Genomic DNA, 16,330 nt, shown 5'->3' with positions numbered 1-16,330 from the left:
AAGTTGGACGTTATATTCATAACAATACGACCGCTTAGACTCTAACCTAAATTTGATGATTGCTAAATCTGCCTTCTAGTTCAGATAAGCCAAAAACCAGCAAATTTGCAAATTACACTTCACTAAAAATGCAAATTCAATTCAAAATCCAAAAGAAATATAATGAAAACATTTTCTAGACTACACAAAATTCATCTTAACTCAAGTACACAATGAGACAAAAGGCATATAAACAATCAGCACAAACATTACCCGAAGAACAGTCTCTTCCTACCTTGGGAATGAAACACAAGGATTACAGCTGACTTTCTCATTTAAGTTTAGTAATCAAAGATAAAAGATATGAATCAAAGTGCTTCCTATTTCAAGCGAAGACTTTGTTCCCAGACAGAAATTGTAACACTTAGTAAATTCTCTATAATTACAGAAATGCTCTTTACATCAAGAAGTACTCATCAACTTCTAAGGCAAGCATACAAATGACTAGACATTTTCTTACTGTCTCTTAGCAGAGAGAGAAGTACAGTCAATAGTACCATAATATGTATTTACCATCCTATTTCTAACTTGTAAGGAAAGTGTGAGCAGCCCCTGAGATTTGGCAAATTGCCAAGAAATTCTTTCAGGTAAAAAGCTAGGGCTCCTGGTATATAGGAAACAGTGGGACATGAGAGCAACTTAATAATTTAGCAAGTATGTAGCAACCATTCATCAATAATTAATCAAAGCCCTATCATTTAGAAAAAAGTAATAATTCAAGAACTTTCCTTGCCACAATGCCCATGTCCTCAGCCTGTATAATTCACCCCTGATGAAACTATGGGTTGCAGATCATCGTTGTACTCAGAAGTTCAACCTTCTGCATGTAAAGCCAGAAAAAAATAGCAAAATTAAGTTTTTCCCACTCAATACTCCACCATTTTTCTGCTGCTACAGCAGCAGAATCACCTCACCTTTATGACAGTAATTATTACGATTTCTATTGCACACATAAAATAAAGTAAATCTGAAGACTGAAAATGTAGGTGACAATGTTTTTTTTCCGAAGTTAAATAATTCAGTGGATGTAATTGGGGGTGGGTTGTGGGTTTGTTTTGGGTTGTTTGTTTTTTTTTTTTTCAATTAACATTGACACTCATAAGGTCTCAACAAGAGATTTTTCAAAAATAAAACTATTAGCTCATGCTTATTTCTTGTACATCCAAAATACGAATTATAATAGGCACATGACAGTAATACAAGTTGATTTTGATTTTATTGCTAGTTCCTTAAGGTAAACTTCTAGTATAAAAAGAAGCAAGCAAGGTCCTAATTCCTGATCTGCAGCATCTGAGAAGTTGAACTTTGTGAACACATGCTAAAATGTAAAGCAGGATATTCCTCCCAAACTCAAATGACTCACGTTATACATGTTGTGGTTCAATATCAAAGACCTTCTTATATTCAACATTGGCATTTTTATGGGCACTGAACTAATGAAGATATAAACTGGTTTTCAACAAAACCGAAGAACACAGAGAACAACGTTTAATTCCTTTTAAACAGAACTGCAAAAATTCTCACAAACTTGTGCACAACACTGGGGAAAATGCTGTAATGAAAAATCCTGCACCTAGCTGAACGAAGAACTACATAAATAACATTAGAGGTCAACAAAGAGCCCAAAAGAGAATCCCACAAGAATAGCAAAAAGCATAAATTAGCAAAAGACAATAACAACAAATTTCAAGGAATTTGTTGTAAAATTTGAAATTACTGATTAGATAACACAACACAAATCAAAGATAGAAGAGTATATAAAATTGTGGTAGTTTGCGGGATGTGCAATGTTACAAATGAATTTATTATGGTGTTTGCTTTGGTATGGTCAGAATATTAAATTTTGTCTCTCCTCCTTACTGAAAACTCTGAACTCCTTGCTCTCACCTTCTGTCTACCAGAACTTCTGATGTTGAAGACTTCATTAGGTTGCAAAAAAGTATTTTTCACATCATAAACCTAAGCATTTCTCTTCAGTTTATAGTTAATGACTTGGTTTTATTAGGCCTTAAAGCCAACTAAGTATCCAGTAAAAACAATTTATTTGTACTGACTTTGACTTTCATAGCATGCATATGCACAGGAAACAGTTACAAGAACAAATATCAGTCTCCCCTGCAATGGCCTGTCAACCATTTCCAAGTAGGGTCAGAATGCCCTACTAGTTCTATACCTTAAGCTTTGCAGTCGTTGCTCTGTTTATTGTTGTGTCAATAAAAGATAAAACCTGCAAATGTGGGTTTTGAGAAGTATTTAACCATGACAGTAAGAGTTTCAGTGAAACCAATTAATAAGAACCACTTCACTTGAGCCATCAAACATAAGAAGAATATATTTAATTCCCCCAAATACCGTGTACTTTCGGATTTTTTAGTTTATTATTTTCTTTTTAAAATGAGTATTTTAAAAAAACCCTTATTTTAATCATACCCTATTAACATAACTGATACTGCAATACTTGCTGCTACACTTTTAAAGAAAGTCAAGACTACTGATTCAGCTAAGGTGAGTAGTTGCAGCCTCACCAAAGTTGCAACCTGAATTTTGGTAACAGAAGCTTTCTGCAACTGCATAGACTATACTTTCCTGCTTTGGCTTATTTAACTAGTCCCACATCAATATTAATTCATCCAAACGCGACTGACCAGTATGGGATTGATATTACAGTAAAATTGATGCTTCTGTTAAATTCATTCCACAGTAAATTGTTCGTTGTTTCATGATTATGAAGTTTTATCCTTCCTTAGCTGTCACTTACTAAGATTCTAAAGAAACAGCTCTGACAGAAACATGGCTTAAATTATCTGCAGCAAGAAACTGGGGGAGGAGCACTTAAATGTTTATCGTACTCTTAAACTATGCATTATTTACCCATGACTCCAAAGATCTTCCAAACCACTGTTTTGGGAATTTATTAATCATTAGCCATTTCTACAGCCCACGCAGAATGTGACTTTGCATGTCCGTGCAACTGCTTTTCCACAGTAGTGTGACTCTCTTGAGCTATAGAGCACGTCAGGGTGAGAGCAGGCCTATGACACAAACGTGGAGTGCGACGAAGACTCCAGTCCAGCATGTTCACGCAGGGCAATGCCCACTTCGCAGCCAAGCTCCTGGAAGCAGTCTAACCACGTTCACAAGTGGTGAACTGAAACTTGCAGACTCTGGTTCTCAGTGGGTTATTAGCTGAGCCAAACAGCCATGTTAATACAGCTTCCAATTCGAAGTTAGCCCGGTGTTCAATCAGATTATATTACCTAATACAAAAGTCCATTGACGCTTGAAGTGGTGGTCCCATTCCCTGTTCCTTCCTTTTCCTGTAGAAATCCAGTTTATACTTTTCAGAAAGGATAAATCTCGTCCCCTCTTCTAACTATTCTTGGATCTTACAGATATCCCTAGATTTAGCAATTACTTGCTGTTTTAAGTCTACCTTTATTATCACCCCATGAAATAAAATATCTACTAATGACAAAATATGAACAAATATTTTATATCTAGTTAATACATACTTATTTTTGTGTACTCCTACTGTATATCTCTGTCATTGCTTTTTTACCCATAGTACAAGTATTTAAGAAGATACTTATTTCCCTTCCTTCCTTTTCCTGGAGAAGGATAAAGCATTTCTTCCCACCCCCTGGTATTCTTGAATAGTTGCTGTAGTTGAGATGATCTAAAGATCAGTCAAGAGCAAGACTTACAAAAAGAGATAACAAAGGGGATTTTTACGTCAACTAGTTTATATAGGGAGGCGGGGAAAAGGTTTCTGGGCAGATTCTCCACCTCTGAAGCAGAACAACAAACTTCAAGCTAAGAACAGGCCAACAACAATCTCTTCAGGTAAGACTATTTGAATGTCATGGACATTCACTCTTCCTCTTCAGCTTTGCCAAGTACCAATTATCAATCCTCTTCTCTCCATCCATGTAAATGAGTAACAAAATTAAGTTAAACTCAAGATATAATTCCTATTTAACTTCACTATCTTTCAGTAGCAAGAGAATTTTTAAGTTCCTAACAAATTTGTGTCATTTTTTATTTGTCTTCCACAAGTTTGCCATGCCCTTAATTGTTCCAGAAAAACTGCTTATGCCACCAGGCTGAACTGTAACTACCCAGATTAACAACAAAAAGTATTTTTAGGAGATTGGCTTTTGCAAATTTAGACAGCTTACACTGATAAAAGTTAGAGCAAGACTCTCTTAATAGCTGAACATACAAATAATCGTGGGTTTTTAACAGGCTCATGGACAAGGAACTGTGGTAAACTGGCTTTGTCCCAGACAATACATGTAAACACACTTTCAGAGCTGTTTTTCTTAAACTGTGCTTAGCTTAATGTTTGATGCTTCTACCTCAAACTCAAAGAAGACTCATGTACAAAATCTGTTTGGGTTTCTTTTTCTCCTAGTTATATAATTTTTCTTTAAATAAAATTATTAGCTCTGCCTACAAGCATTTTCCTGCCTTGAGGACTACATAACCCTTTGCACAGAATTAAGCACATCCTCTGGAAAATAACTCTTACTCTGTTTTCGAAAGGCCCTACTTCGTGCAGTCTGACTGTGCAAAAAATAGTAGGAAACCTTCAGATGGGTATCTGTGGGGAAGTTTTCTATCATCTATGATTTTGCCACTACCATTCCTTCCTGTGAAAGTCTCTAACCTGCATGCAATTATTTAGCTTTATTATATTGACATACGAGTTAGTATTCCCTTAATATTGAGGTTTCTTCCCTTTAGTTTGTTTTAAAGATGATGGCACCATTTGTGAACTACCTCCAGAAAGAACATTTTTCATATTGAAGGTGCCTATCAGAGACTTATATTCTATGTACAAAGATAAGCCTTGGGTTAGCACCTAATTTCTGAAAGTAACTAAGTAATTTTTGATTAAGTTAATTTTACTGAATTTCTGCCTATGTTACTTTTTAATTGCAACTTTACCTGTATGAGTATCCTTTAAGTAATACTGACCTCCAAAAGATAAGGCTCCATTTGATCCAGTGTTTTTCCTAGATGTTTATCTGGATCTAAACCTGAAAAAAAAGAAAAAGTGTGAGAATATTATTTACAAAATACTGTTATGATATCAAGAAAGGCTTCTTTTTTTTTAATATGTCATGTCTCCCTTAGAAACTAGTCCTGCTGTATCTAAAATAGAGAAAACACACTTATTCAGAATTTTCTCTTACCCCATTTGTGAAAAAATAAGGCAAATTACCTTTTCACTGCATGTCAACTGGAAAACCTGTTTATATTTATAGAAAAATAATACACAGAAATCACCTCTTTGAGTCAGAAGTTACCTTTATAGATATCTATTAAATTAAAATACAAGTCAATTTTTTATAGTTTCTGCAAATTACTGGAAGGGACACAGACTGGTTTCTACAACAAAAACTGTTTTGCTAAATCACATGCTGTGTGTGTGTGACCCACAGAAAAAAAGGTAAGAATTAAAAAGGATAGAGATATAAAGAAAATGTCTTTAACGTTGTTCATTTTGATCCATCACAAAATATTCTGTATGATATCTACATTTTGATTTATTTTTCTTGGAAAAAGTAAGCCGTATTAACATTCGATAATTCCTTTAACTTGCCCCTCTGTGTTCCTGTTTAACCTTTTTGACTTTATGATTTTGCCAACTCATGGCTATTAAATGGTCACTTCTCAGGAATAAACCAAATAATTGGCAGAAATCAGTAGGGAATAAAACATCCCGGAACAACTTTTTCAAGAGCTTTTTCAAGACAACTTCTTCAGCCAAATAAACATCCTAGTTGGATTCGAGACTAAGTGGTCAAAAGGTCTTAAAATACAAAGTAAATGAGAACAAACAAAATAATGACTTCTGAAAGTCAAGAAACACTGGGAAACTTTCAGTGATCACATTTTTTACTACTCTTAATTATTGCGGTTTGGGGCTTTTTTGTACTGATCGCAATACTTGTCTATTTTCTCCTGCTTTACTGCTTTATACAATAATGGGTATCATTAAAGAGCTGCCACCAGAACGACTCCATTTAGAAGCAATTTCTGAAGTATGTACCTTGCAAAGCACTTTAGATCATTGATGATGAAAGCTGTTATATAAATGTATGGTATACTATTATATAAAGTCGTTGCTGAGTTCAAATAGCTGATATGGCTTTTAATTTTTACAATGATGGTCTTGGTATATTTAAATGCCTGTGAAACTAAAACAAGTTAGAGTGAATGAGATCTCAAAACATTAATAAAGTTTTTAAATATTTCATTAAAGCATATTAAAAATTCCCTTACTATCTAGGGGAACATTTTAAAAACTGCTTAATAATTAAAATGAAAGAGGACGGAGGTTTTTTTCCTTCCTCTGTTCTCTTTTGGTATTGGTTTATTGCTTTTTATTAACAGACTAAAAATGTGTGTTGCGAGATATAAGATAATTTATGCTTGTGGAAATAATTTTGAAATATCTTAATTTCATTTCAATAGTTCCAATGATTCTGGTGATATCTTTGAACTTACACCAGCTTAGCATTATATATGTGTATGGGACAGGTATTAGGCTAAACAAGCATTTTCTCTTAAAATAAACTAATAATAATAAGTATCATATTACTCATCTCACACATTAACATTAAAATCCTTCATTTACATAGTTACTTTTTTAACAAAAGCAACTCCCAGAGCAACTCCTCTCCTTGATAAAAAAAAAAAAATTGTTTTCTTTAAATTTAAACTAAAGAATACATCACAAACATGTGAGAAGGGAAAACTAACATGCTACTAGACACACTAACATATGATTTCTTTCACAACTTCTTTTTGATATTAAGAAGGATATACCTACTGTTCTGCCCCCTAATGAACAAAACCCAGTAATTTAAAAGAAACTATTATACAAATAGTATACAAAATACAAATAAATTGCCTATGTATACACTATGGGTAGACCAGTAATATTCCACACCTGCATGAAAATCTGAAAGTGCAATATACCCTTTCCGTTTCTTAGTAAAATTCTATTTTTGGATAGCTTGTCTTTCTTTTGAAAAATATTATATCCTTTAGTTTCCAATAGGTTTGTATTGTGAGTGAATAGAGACTGTCTGCTAAAGGCATCAAGAACCAATGTAACCTGTAATCTGCAGAACCAGTAATCCATATCCCAAATCTCTAATGGTATGCATGCATAGATGAAGCTGTATGTCTATTGCCACTATCAATATCATAAATCTATAACCATACTTACAAAACAGTTAATATAAATCTATACTTCAATTTGGTATGTTGTTCTTTAAACAAAGGAATAGATTGATTCAGATTCTTAAAATGACTTAGGCTAAAAAGAAAAACAATGTATTGTAAATTCTCAGTACATTCCATTTAACCACATCCTCCAGTTTTTTCCTCCACGAAACTAGATGTGAAGAAAGCTGGCTGGGTGGATAAACCAACAACAACGTCCAGGGCCTGGATGACTGTATGTAGAACTAAGAAATTAATTAGGAAGGGAACTATAATTTGCAGCACTGACATCTATTTTACTTAACTTGCATGTATCAATGGGAAGCGATTACAATTCAATTAAAATATTCCCTTTTATTACTTTACTGACTGACCTTGAAGTTAATGCCTGTTTTATTTAATTGCATCATCTATGAATAAATGTTAACCCTAGAATGTTATGCCCCATTATTTTCAATGCATTTTTAACTCCCCAGCTGAACTACATCAGTCAATTTATTACAAGCTGTCAAAGGAGCAAGTGGAGCTTTATTTCTTTGGGACAGGCCAGTACATGACAACAGAAACATCTCGAAAGATTTGAGCATGCTGTTTTTAACAGTGCTTAGTAAAACAAATTGTGCTCTCACCTCCAGTTTTGTGGCCTAGTTTTACTGTAAAATCAGTATGTGATAGCACAAATGGTATAATCACTTCAAAGTAATTTCTATTCCACCTGTAATTCCTGATAAATCCACTGACAGGAGCAGAACTCCTTCCTGCAGATGCCAACCACGGTTGCAGAGCCCTCTTACGCACAGCCACAAGACAAGTGCTGCAGAGAACTGCAGCCATGTCAAAAGGCTGAGGCAGAAATTCAAGGCTTTGTTCTACAGTGAAAAAATGTACTGAAAAACATTACTGGGCATTTCACTACCGTTAAGCATGTTAGTGTTAAGTTACACAAAAGAACTATATTTTAAATGGTTCGCTTTGTACACATGTATTAGTGTAGCATAAAGGCCTCACCTGAGGGATAACTACCCCATATTACTTGCATTTATCAAGATCATTAGAAAATCAACTTCCATTTTCATGGCATTACATTCAGATAATATAATCAACATTCTACAGCCTCATCTTATTAACAAGGCCATGTTTTATACATGTTCCGAATTTTAAAATAGTCTTGATTTTTAAGAGTCTTTTCATATAAAAAAAAAAATATCTATTTTTACCTCTTAGAAAAATGCTGAATAAATAAAAATAAATGACAATTATTACTTTTCATAGAATCATAGAGTCATAGAATGGGTTGAGTTGGAAGAGACCTTAAAGATCATCGAGTTCCAACCCCCCTGCCATGGGCAGGAACACCTCCCACTAGACCTGGTTACCCAAAGCCTCATCCCGCCTGGCCGTGAACACCTCCAAAGATGGGGCATCCACAGCTTCTCTGGGCAACCTCTTCCAGTACCTCACTGCCCTGACAGTAAAGAATTTCTTCCTAATATCTAATCTATATCCACCCTCATTCAGTTTAAAACCGTTACCCCTCATCCTATCGCTAGACTCCCTGATAAAGAAATGGTGGTAGATAAAGTTCTTCTAGAAGCTACACTGAACCAAACTCTAACCCATAATACATGAACACCTTGTGAAAGAATCACTACCACACACACACATCAATAAAATACGAGTTAACCATTATCTGTTGACAATATAGGGACAAATATCTGTCCTTTCCTGACTAACCAACCTTATCATTCAAAAAGTACATCTTATTCCTCTCTGTCTTATTCCATAAAATAAGATTAAAATCACTATATATTATCAATTTTCTTAAAACTTCATATACATAGAATTACAATAGACTTTATAAAAAAAAAAAAAAAAGAACTTGTTTTAAAGTCACAGCAACTAAAAGTTCTCTTCTTTTTCCTGACTTCTTGAGAAATATTTTTGAGAAGATTAGTAACTGCCATCATTATGGACGTCAGGGACGAAGACTTAACTTCTGACAATGGAGGGCAATATAATGCACAATATGGTTTCTGGAAAGATCCCAAATCAACTGCTCACCAAAAGCAGAATTAGTTAGAACTTTAAATAACAGAGGCAATGAAAGACTTAAGTCTTCTGGAACCAAAACTAGCCTCTTTCTCTCTCTCTTTTAAATTTATTTTTCAAGAAGAAAACAGGGTTAACAAGGAGGTTATAGGACCTTTAAAATACAGAAATATGGAGAGAAAGCAAAAGAGTATAAAGGATACATGCAACCACCCATCTTAGTTTTGAAACAGAGAAAATAGGACTATTTTTGAAGGTAAAATCCTCTACTTTAAATGTGTCTCTTCTTTTCTTTCTCAGTAAACAATACAAAATCACTGATTTTCATAAAGCAGGATCAAGTACTCTTCTTTAAACAATACTGAATCAGAGAATGTTTCTAACAGCACAGAAAAAGCCCAAACAAAAAAGTATTAGTTGGTAAAGCAGGTTTACTCTGCAGGAGTGCAGGATTGTCACATACCCTTCATGACGTAGGAGTACACCTGCCACAGAGATATTAATGCGCTGTAAATCTATACCTTAAATTGCCTTGAGGCAAATTATTCCTGGTGTCATATTTAGTTTTCATTTCTACAAAGAGTCGGAAAGTGAACTTTTTGTCTGGTAGCATAACTTGATAGATTCATAGTTGACTCTTAACTTCCTCATAACTTTCACACATGAAAAGTTGTATAACAATGGTGAACTGGAGGAATTCCTTGATCTTCCTTTTCCAAAACATCAAATAAACTGTAAAAGCGCCTTAATTTTCATACAAAAATGAAGGAAAGTGCAATAAATACTGCATATTACCTCACCTCTGAAAGATTTGAGATGAATATACTTCTGTATAAAAGAGCAAAATTCATGCAACTTGATTACGCGCCTACTTCTTTTTTTCCCTATTCTTTTCTTTTTTTTCCTATTCTTTTAATTTTTTTTCCTATTATTTTTTTTTCCTATTCTTTTCTTTTTTTGTATGGGGTAGTTTATCCAGTGTGACAATAGTACAGGGATGGAATCTGAAGACAGTAACTCTTTTCAAGCTAAGTGGTAAAGTTGTGATATTAATCCCATAGTAGTTCTAGCATGTTCCCAGTGCAGTTTACTTAGGATAACAGTTTATCTTCTTTCTCGGAAGTTCATCAAGTATTGTCTGAACTGGGTTAGTCTGATGTCATCAAATTTAGAATTCTAAGAGGTAAAAGGCTCTAAAACTCTTCATACCAGCAATGTTAATTTTATCTGTAATCTCTTGTGATTATTTTTTTTTTTTTAACATCAAAGTTATTTGTGTTCTAGTTACATCTAGGATTCAAAGCAACTTAGCTCTGCCATTCCAAGAACAGAAACCTCAGTAAGTCTTTGAAGAAATTATGTATTGTTTCATCAAATAATGAGGCAGTATTTTCACAGAGATACTTTTAAAACTCTAAAATGTTCATAGTTTAAAAAGAGATCGTGAAGAATTGTTTAATAACAGCATTAAACTGCTTTTAATCAAATCCAAGACTCTATACAGCAAATGGTTCAGCTCATTGAAAATACTGCCCCAGTCAACTTCCTCTCAGGACCTTCAATGGACTTCAGACACCTAAACCAAAATTTATTACAGGTTTGGTTCATAACATATGCATGACTTTCCAAGATAAATCTGTTTTCAGTGGTTTTAACTTTGGCATACTGAAATGTTTTGAGTAGAATTACTTTAGAGTGTTATTTGTTTATTAATCCATTTAATTCAAAGAGTTCAACTATTCCAGCACCATAGTGTGGATAAAGAAGGATGTACTGCTTTATTAAAGAATTCTGGTATTTCCATGCTTTGAACAGTTCAGTGTTATTAAGCTTTGAAGAAAAGAATTGAAATTTGACTCAGTGGCAAAGAAAGATGCATGGTGCAAGTGGCAAAATTTGTGCCACTGATTAAATCCATATCCATGCAGACACGTTATAAACCTTTAAAAAGTCACAGTTCCCAAAGGGAACAACAGAGACTTCTGACAGGTGAAATCAGTAGATCATCAGCAAAAGGGTAAAGGCCAGAGCAGAAATAAAGGATCAGGTTAGGACAAGAAGTCTTGTAAAACTTCAACTCATAGAGACCTGGAAAGCAAGCGTCTATGTATGGTTCTAACAACACAGGCATGCCTTGAAAGCTTTGAGTTTAAGCTCTGTTTCAGTGCAGAATGCATAGTGAATGTGCATCCAGAACTTAAATCTTAACAAGCATTAAAGAGCAGCAAGTAATACTCTAGCATTAACAAGACACCACTTCTCCCTCTTGATTTTCATTTTGTTAAGATCATTTCTATTTTCGACATCTCTTACTAAACTTTTTCTTTCACTATTTTTCAGCTCAAAGTTCTCTGACCATTCTTCTGCTTCCTTCACAAGAACCCTTACTTCCTTTTCTTTCACTTTAAATATCTAACAGTCCATTCTTAGCCCACTCCTTCCATTTCACTTTTTCTTTAGATGATCTGATCTCTCCATATTGCAAAGTGATCTTTCCACTCTTAAGCCATCTCTCTCCAACATCTCCTTAAGAAACACTGCACTCAGTAATGTCAGCTTTCAATTACCTTTCTGTTTTCAGGCACATTCACTTTCCCACTCTTCCTTCCAACTCCTGTCATTTGTTACTACTGAAAATATCGACATTCTTCCCAATCTCTAGCCTACAGGCTCAAGAGATAGCAAAGAGGGAATCATACTTCTTCTCTCTAACCTGTTTCTAGACCCGCTTATGCAAACTGTTACAAAATCTCATTTCTTCTCTAACACACTTTATTTTCAAACATTTCTTTATACCAATGCACTAAAAGCTCTTTCGAAAACCTCATCTTTCACTGGTAACAAAGTATCTGTCATTCATACACAAGCATCAGGCAAATAACATTCCAAATGCAAAGATGATTTTCTTATCTTATTTTTCTAACCTTTCAGCTATGACCCAAATCAAAACTTTTCTTCACTTGAAGTCCATTCCTAGTTCTCTTTTCTCTTACTCATCTCTTTTGCAACATACTCTTCTTAAATTCCAAGCTAATTTTGATTGATTTCTGGTCTTGCATACAATTGACATTTTTCCATGTGAATCTTTTCCCTCGGGACAAAAAAAGGCATGAGTTAAAATGGCTCCTCTGGTTTCATAATTGTTCCCAAGTCTATTCATACAATGTCTGGTGAACAAACAGGTGTGGTACCTTTTCTTCTATCGTAAATAACATGAATGATGTAGATAAATGAGGTAGTAGACAAATGTATTGGGGAACAAGCCTAAGGCAAAAGTGTTAAATACGCTTAAACTCTAAAGGACCAACTAAGCTTTGAAAGCTTTGTTTGAAAATTCAGAGATAATAACATGTGCTAGCTGGGAAACAAGGATTAGAAGAGGGAAAAGACTAATAAAAGCATCTTTCCTGAAGTACATGATAGGTGTAAATTTACCAAATTTATAATCTGAAAAAAACTACAATAAAAATTAATTTAAATCTATCATATGTGTATAAAAGATAATACTTTAACATTGTTCAGGGATAATATTTCTAACAGAAGTTTAAGGCTACTTTTTAGAATACATTATTCCTAACAAAATAGACAATGATTAAAATTTGTCAGTACTTGGAAAAATATTATTGGTCATTTTATGTTCCACTTCAAATTACGATAAACAGAAGAAGTCTTTTTCATATTAATAAAACCAGATGCTATCAAGAGCAAAGGTTTCAAAGACTGTCTGTCATAGATTCCATTACAGCTCCAGTGTCTGGTAACTGCCCAAGGGAAAAGCAACGGAACAATGAGCTCTAGATAAGCTGAACTAGCTAAGAATAATGCCAATGTTTAGTTTATCTAGTAATAAGAAAGTAAACAAATTCTTACAATACAATATGGAAGCAAACAACTGGGATCTCGTATTGATTTCTTAAGAAAATGTTCCTCGCTTCCTTCTCATATGTTGTGAAATGTCTGAGAATTTTTAAAAAATACTTAGAGGAAGTAAGTATGACCCCCTATGATGATGATACAAGTTCCTTCAGTTTCCCCAACAATTACTTTAAAATTGCTCACTACTAAAAACCAGAGACACATTTTCAAACACTGTTTCTTTCCATTGCACAGATGATGTGCTCAGACAAAGCTCACACAACCACCAATTTTACTTCAGGGTATGATCTGACATTACAGCCAACCCAATTTAGTGGTAAGCTTTCTACTGATAGAGTTTCGTGCTCCATGCATGTGGCATCTACACAGCAGTTCCCTTCTGTGTAGTACTTCTCCACTGGATCACCAACTGCAGCCACACAATCACTGAAGCTTTTACAGGGGCAGAAGCAAGTAGAGACTTGTGCTTTAGAAGAGTCAGCTAGAAGGGGAAAGGAAAGATCAGCCTTCTGGCAGCAAGTCACTATTAGATCAGTTTAACACTAAATTACACCCTCAGGAGCTTAACCAAGAACTGTGTGGTGCTAGTTCTTTTCTAATGTACTACTTTATACGTAAATCTTACCTCCATTAAAATTAATGGGAATCTGGCTATCAACTTCAGTCAGTCAGGATTTCACTTCTGTACACTAGTGGCATGCAAATAATAAACAATAAAGCAGACACCTAGGTGTTTAGGTTTAAATAATAAACAAAAGCTACAGGTACTGATTTCATTATACTAAGAAGTAACATTCTCTCTAAATGAAAAGCTGATATACAACAACATTGGCATCCCTAAATTATCAGCTTTTCAGAGGATTCTACCTACACCTGGAGCATACCAATTTTCTCAACCTTGTGAGGCAAACGTCAAGATCTGCTCGCAGCTAAGGAGTCTCAAGTTAAATATACGTAGTTCAGACAGCTCAGTTTAGAGAAGGAACTTCAGGATTTGATGACAGGCAGGAGATGGCACTGGCTCCCTAAGGACTCATTACTCCATTGTTGGAGGGAAATAGCCTGGGTAAGCAACTAGGGCCCACACCATCTCAAAATTTAGGCTTCCACAGCCCCTGTGGTTCCAACTCTACCCATGGCTGAGCATGGAGATTGTCTAGGAGCACTCATAGCAGCTGGACCTACAAGATAAAGGATGTAGCCATGGCATAAGAACCTCACTTCCAATGCAGGCTGAGGCCAACAAGCTATTCAGCCCTGAGACAAAGTTTCAAACTTTATTATTGTTCAACAGTTCACAGAATCACAGAATTTCCAGAGTTGGAAGGGACCTCTAGAGATCATCTAGTCCAACTCCCCTGCTGAAGCAGGATTGCCCAGAGCACATTACTCAGGACAGCATCCAGGCAGGTTTTGAAAATCTCCAGAGAAGGAGACTCCACACCCTCCCTGGGCAGCCTGTGCCAGTGCTCTGTCACCCTCGCTGTAAAGAAGTTTTTCCGTGTGTTGGAACGGAACTTCCTATGTTCCAACTTGTGCCCGCTGCCCCTTGTCCTGTCACTGGGAACCACCGAGAAGAGTCTGGCTCCATCCTCCTTCAACCCACCCTTTAGATATTTGTAAGCAATAATAAGGTCTCCCCTCAGCCTTCTATTCTCCAGGCTGAAGAGTCCCAGCTCTCTCAGCCTTTCCTTGTAAGGGAGATACTCCAATCCCCCAATCATCTTAGTTGCCCTTCGCTGGCCTCTCTCCAGCAGTTCCCTGTCCCTCTTGAACTGGGGAGCCCAAAACTGGACACAGTATTCCAGTTGTGGCCTCACCAAGTTGAACGGCATTATGGTATCATTTATCTCCTGTAATCCAAAGAACAGCCAGAAGTGAGAAACATAGTTTAACCATGAAAGATTTTTTTCAACTTAGTATTTCTATTATTTGATCTCACAATTACAATGTTTTTTCAACTATTTAATTCAATAATAAATCATTACTTTACTTTAACCAAACAGGGAAGAAGCTGCAATGTATAAAGTAAATGATGCATATTAATCCCTTAAAAGACAGAAATTTGAGCTTATATTCTGATTTTGACTAAAACACTGAAGAAGCACATTTTTTTCCACTTTCTCAAGCTAACAAAGTGCACTTACAAAACTTACTGAAGGTGAACATTACTCTTAAAGCTTCAAAAAAAAACTAGAATCACTGAGGACAAAATGCTTTAACTGCATGACATAAACCCAACTTCAACTCTATTCTCATATATATGAGAACTGAAGTTTTTCATATTTTAAAATGTATAGTGGGGTTTAATTTTTTGTGTTAATTCTTAACAAGATTTAGGTATAGTTAACTATATAAGTAAAGTAAAACTAAATAAGACTCAATGCTCCATTTTTACTGAGGACCATACTGTGAAGAACCCAAAGGTTGCTTCCAAATGTAACCTTCATCCTTCTCTCACTTCCACCTGAGTATTACACCTTATGCTACAGTGGAAGCAATGTGCTTTAGAACGTGGCACAGGTAAGACCAGTACATAAAGTTACCAAAATTAAAAGTTGAATCTATTATATCCATACTCTGCAAGTTAATTAGTATTTCAATCCATAAAATGTGTCCAGAGAGCAAGGATATGAAAAATGCATCTTATGATTGTGCTATATTACACTGTGTCACATAAGCAATAGATATTACTGGAATTTCAGGCACACACATGTTAAAAACAATCAATGACTGTTTCTATGTTAGCTATTACTGAGTAACCTCATTCTGACTTTCTGGGGTTTCCACTGAAGAGGGGTATATTTCAAATATAAAAGTATCATGAATCATACAGGCATCTTTAGCAGCACGGAAATGGCACTTAAGATAAATATGCATAAGCGGCTTGCTTTTTTTTTTTTTATTGCTCAGGTTTGCTGCTAGATCATGGAATGTTTTTCTGTCATCATTAATGCCTCTGAAATACACTCTAAAGGAAAGAAAGCTGATCTACTTATAGATCAACAGAAGGCATGTGAAGAAGGCTTGCTAACAATACTTCTTTTGCACGTAAGCGAAAGCAATTGGTATCCCATCTGGAAAAGCACACTACTCTGAGATAGAAGACTCTTGCCACTGGCAAAGT

At 35.1% G+C, this 16,330-nt stretch overlaps 1 protein-coding gene across 1 annotated transcript in view; it reads right to left on the bottom strand.

Annotated features, from left to right (window-relative positions):
- The window catches only part of DPH6 (diphthamine biosynthesis 6), a 206,830-nt gene that overhangs the window by 140,694 nt on the left and 49,806 nt on the right, over positions 1-16,330 (bottom strand). The window contains exon 5 of the mRNA XM_009886923.1: positions 5,020-5,081. Within this exon, the coding sequence (XP_009885225.1) occupies positions 5,020-5,081 (62 nt within the window). The remainder of the gene's footprint in view (positions 1-5,019; positions 5,082-16,330) is intronic.

Source organism: Charadrius vociferus, unplaced genomic scaffold (genome assembly GCF_000708025.1).
Source record: "Charadrius vociferus isolate BGI_N301 unplaced genomic scaffold, ASM70802v2 scaffold14, whole genome shotgun sequence".
NCBI classification, from domain to species: domain Eukaryota; kingdom Metazoa; phylum Chordata; class Aves; order Charadriiformes; family Charadriidae; genus Charadrius; species Charadrius vociferus.
This window is presented reverse-complemented; position numbering and strand designations above follow the sequence as displayed.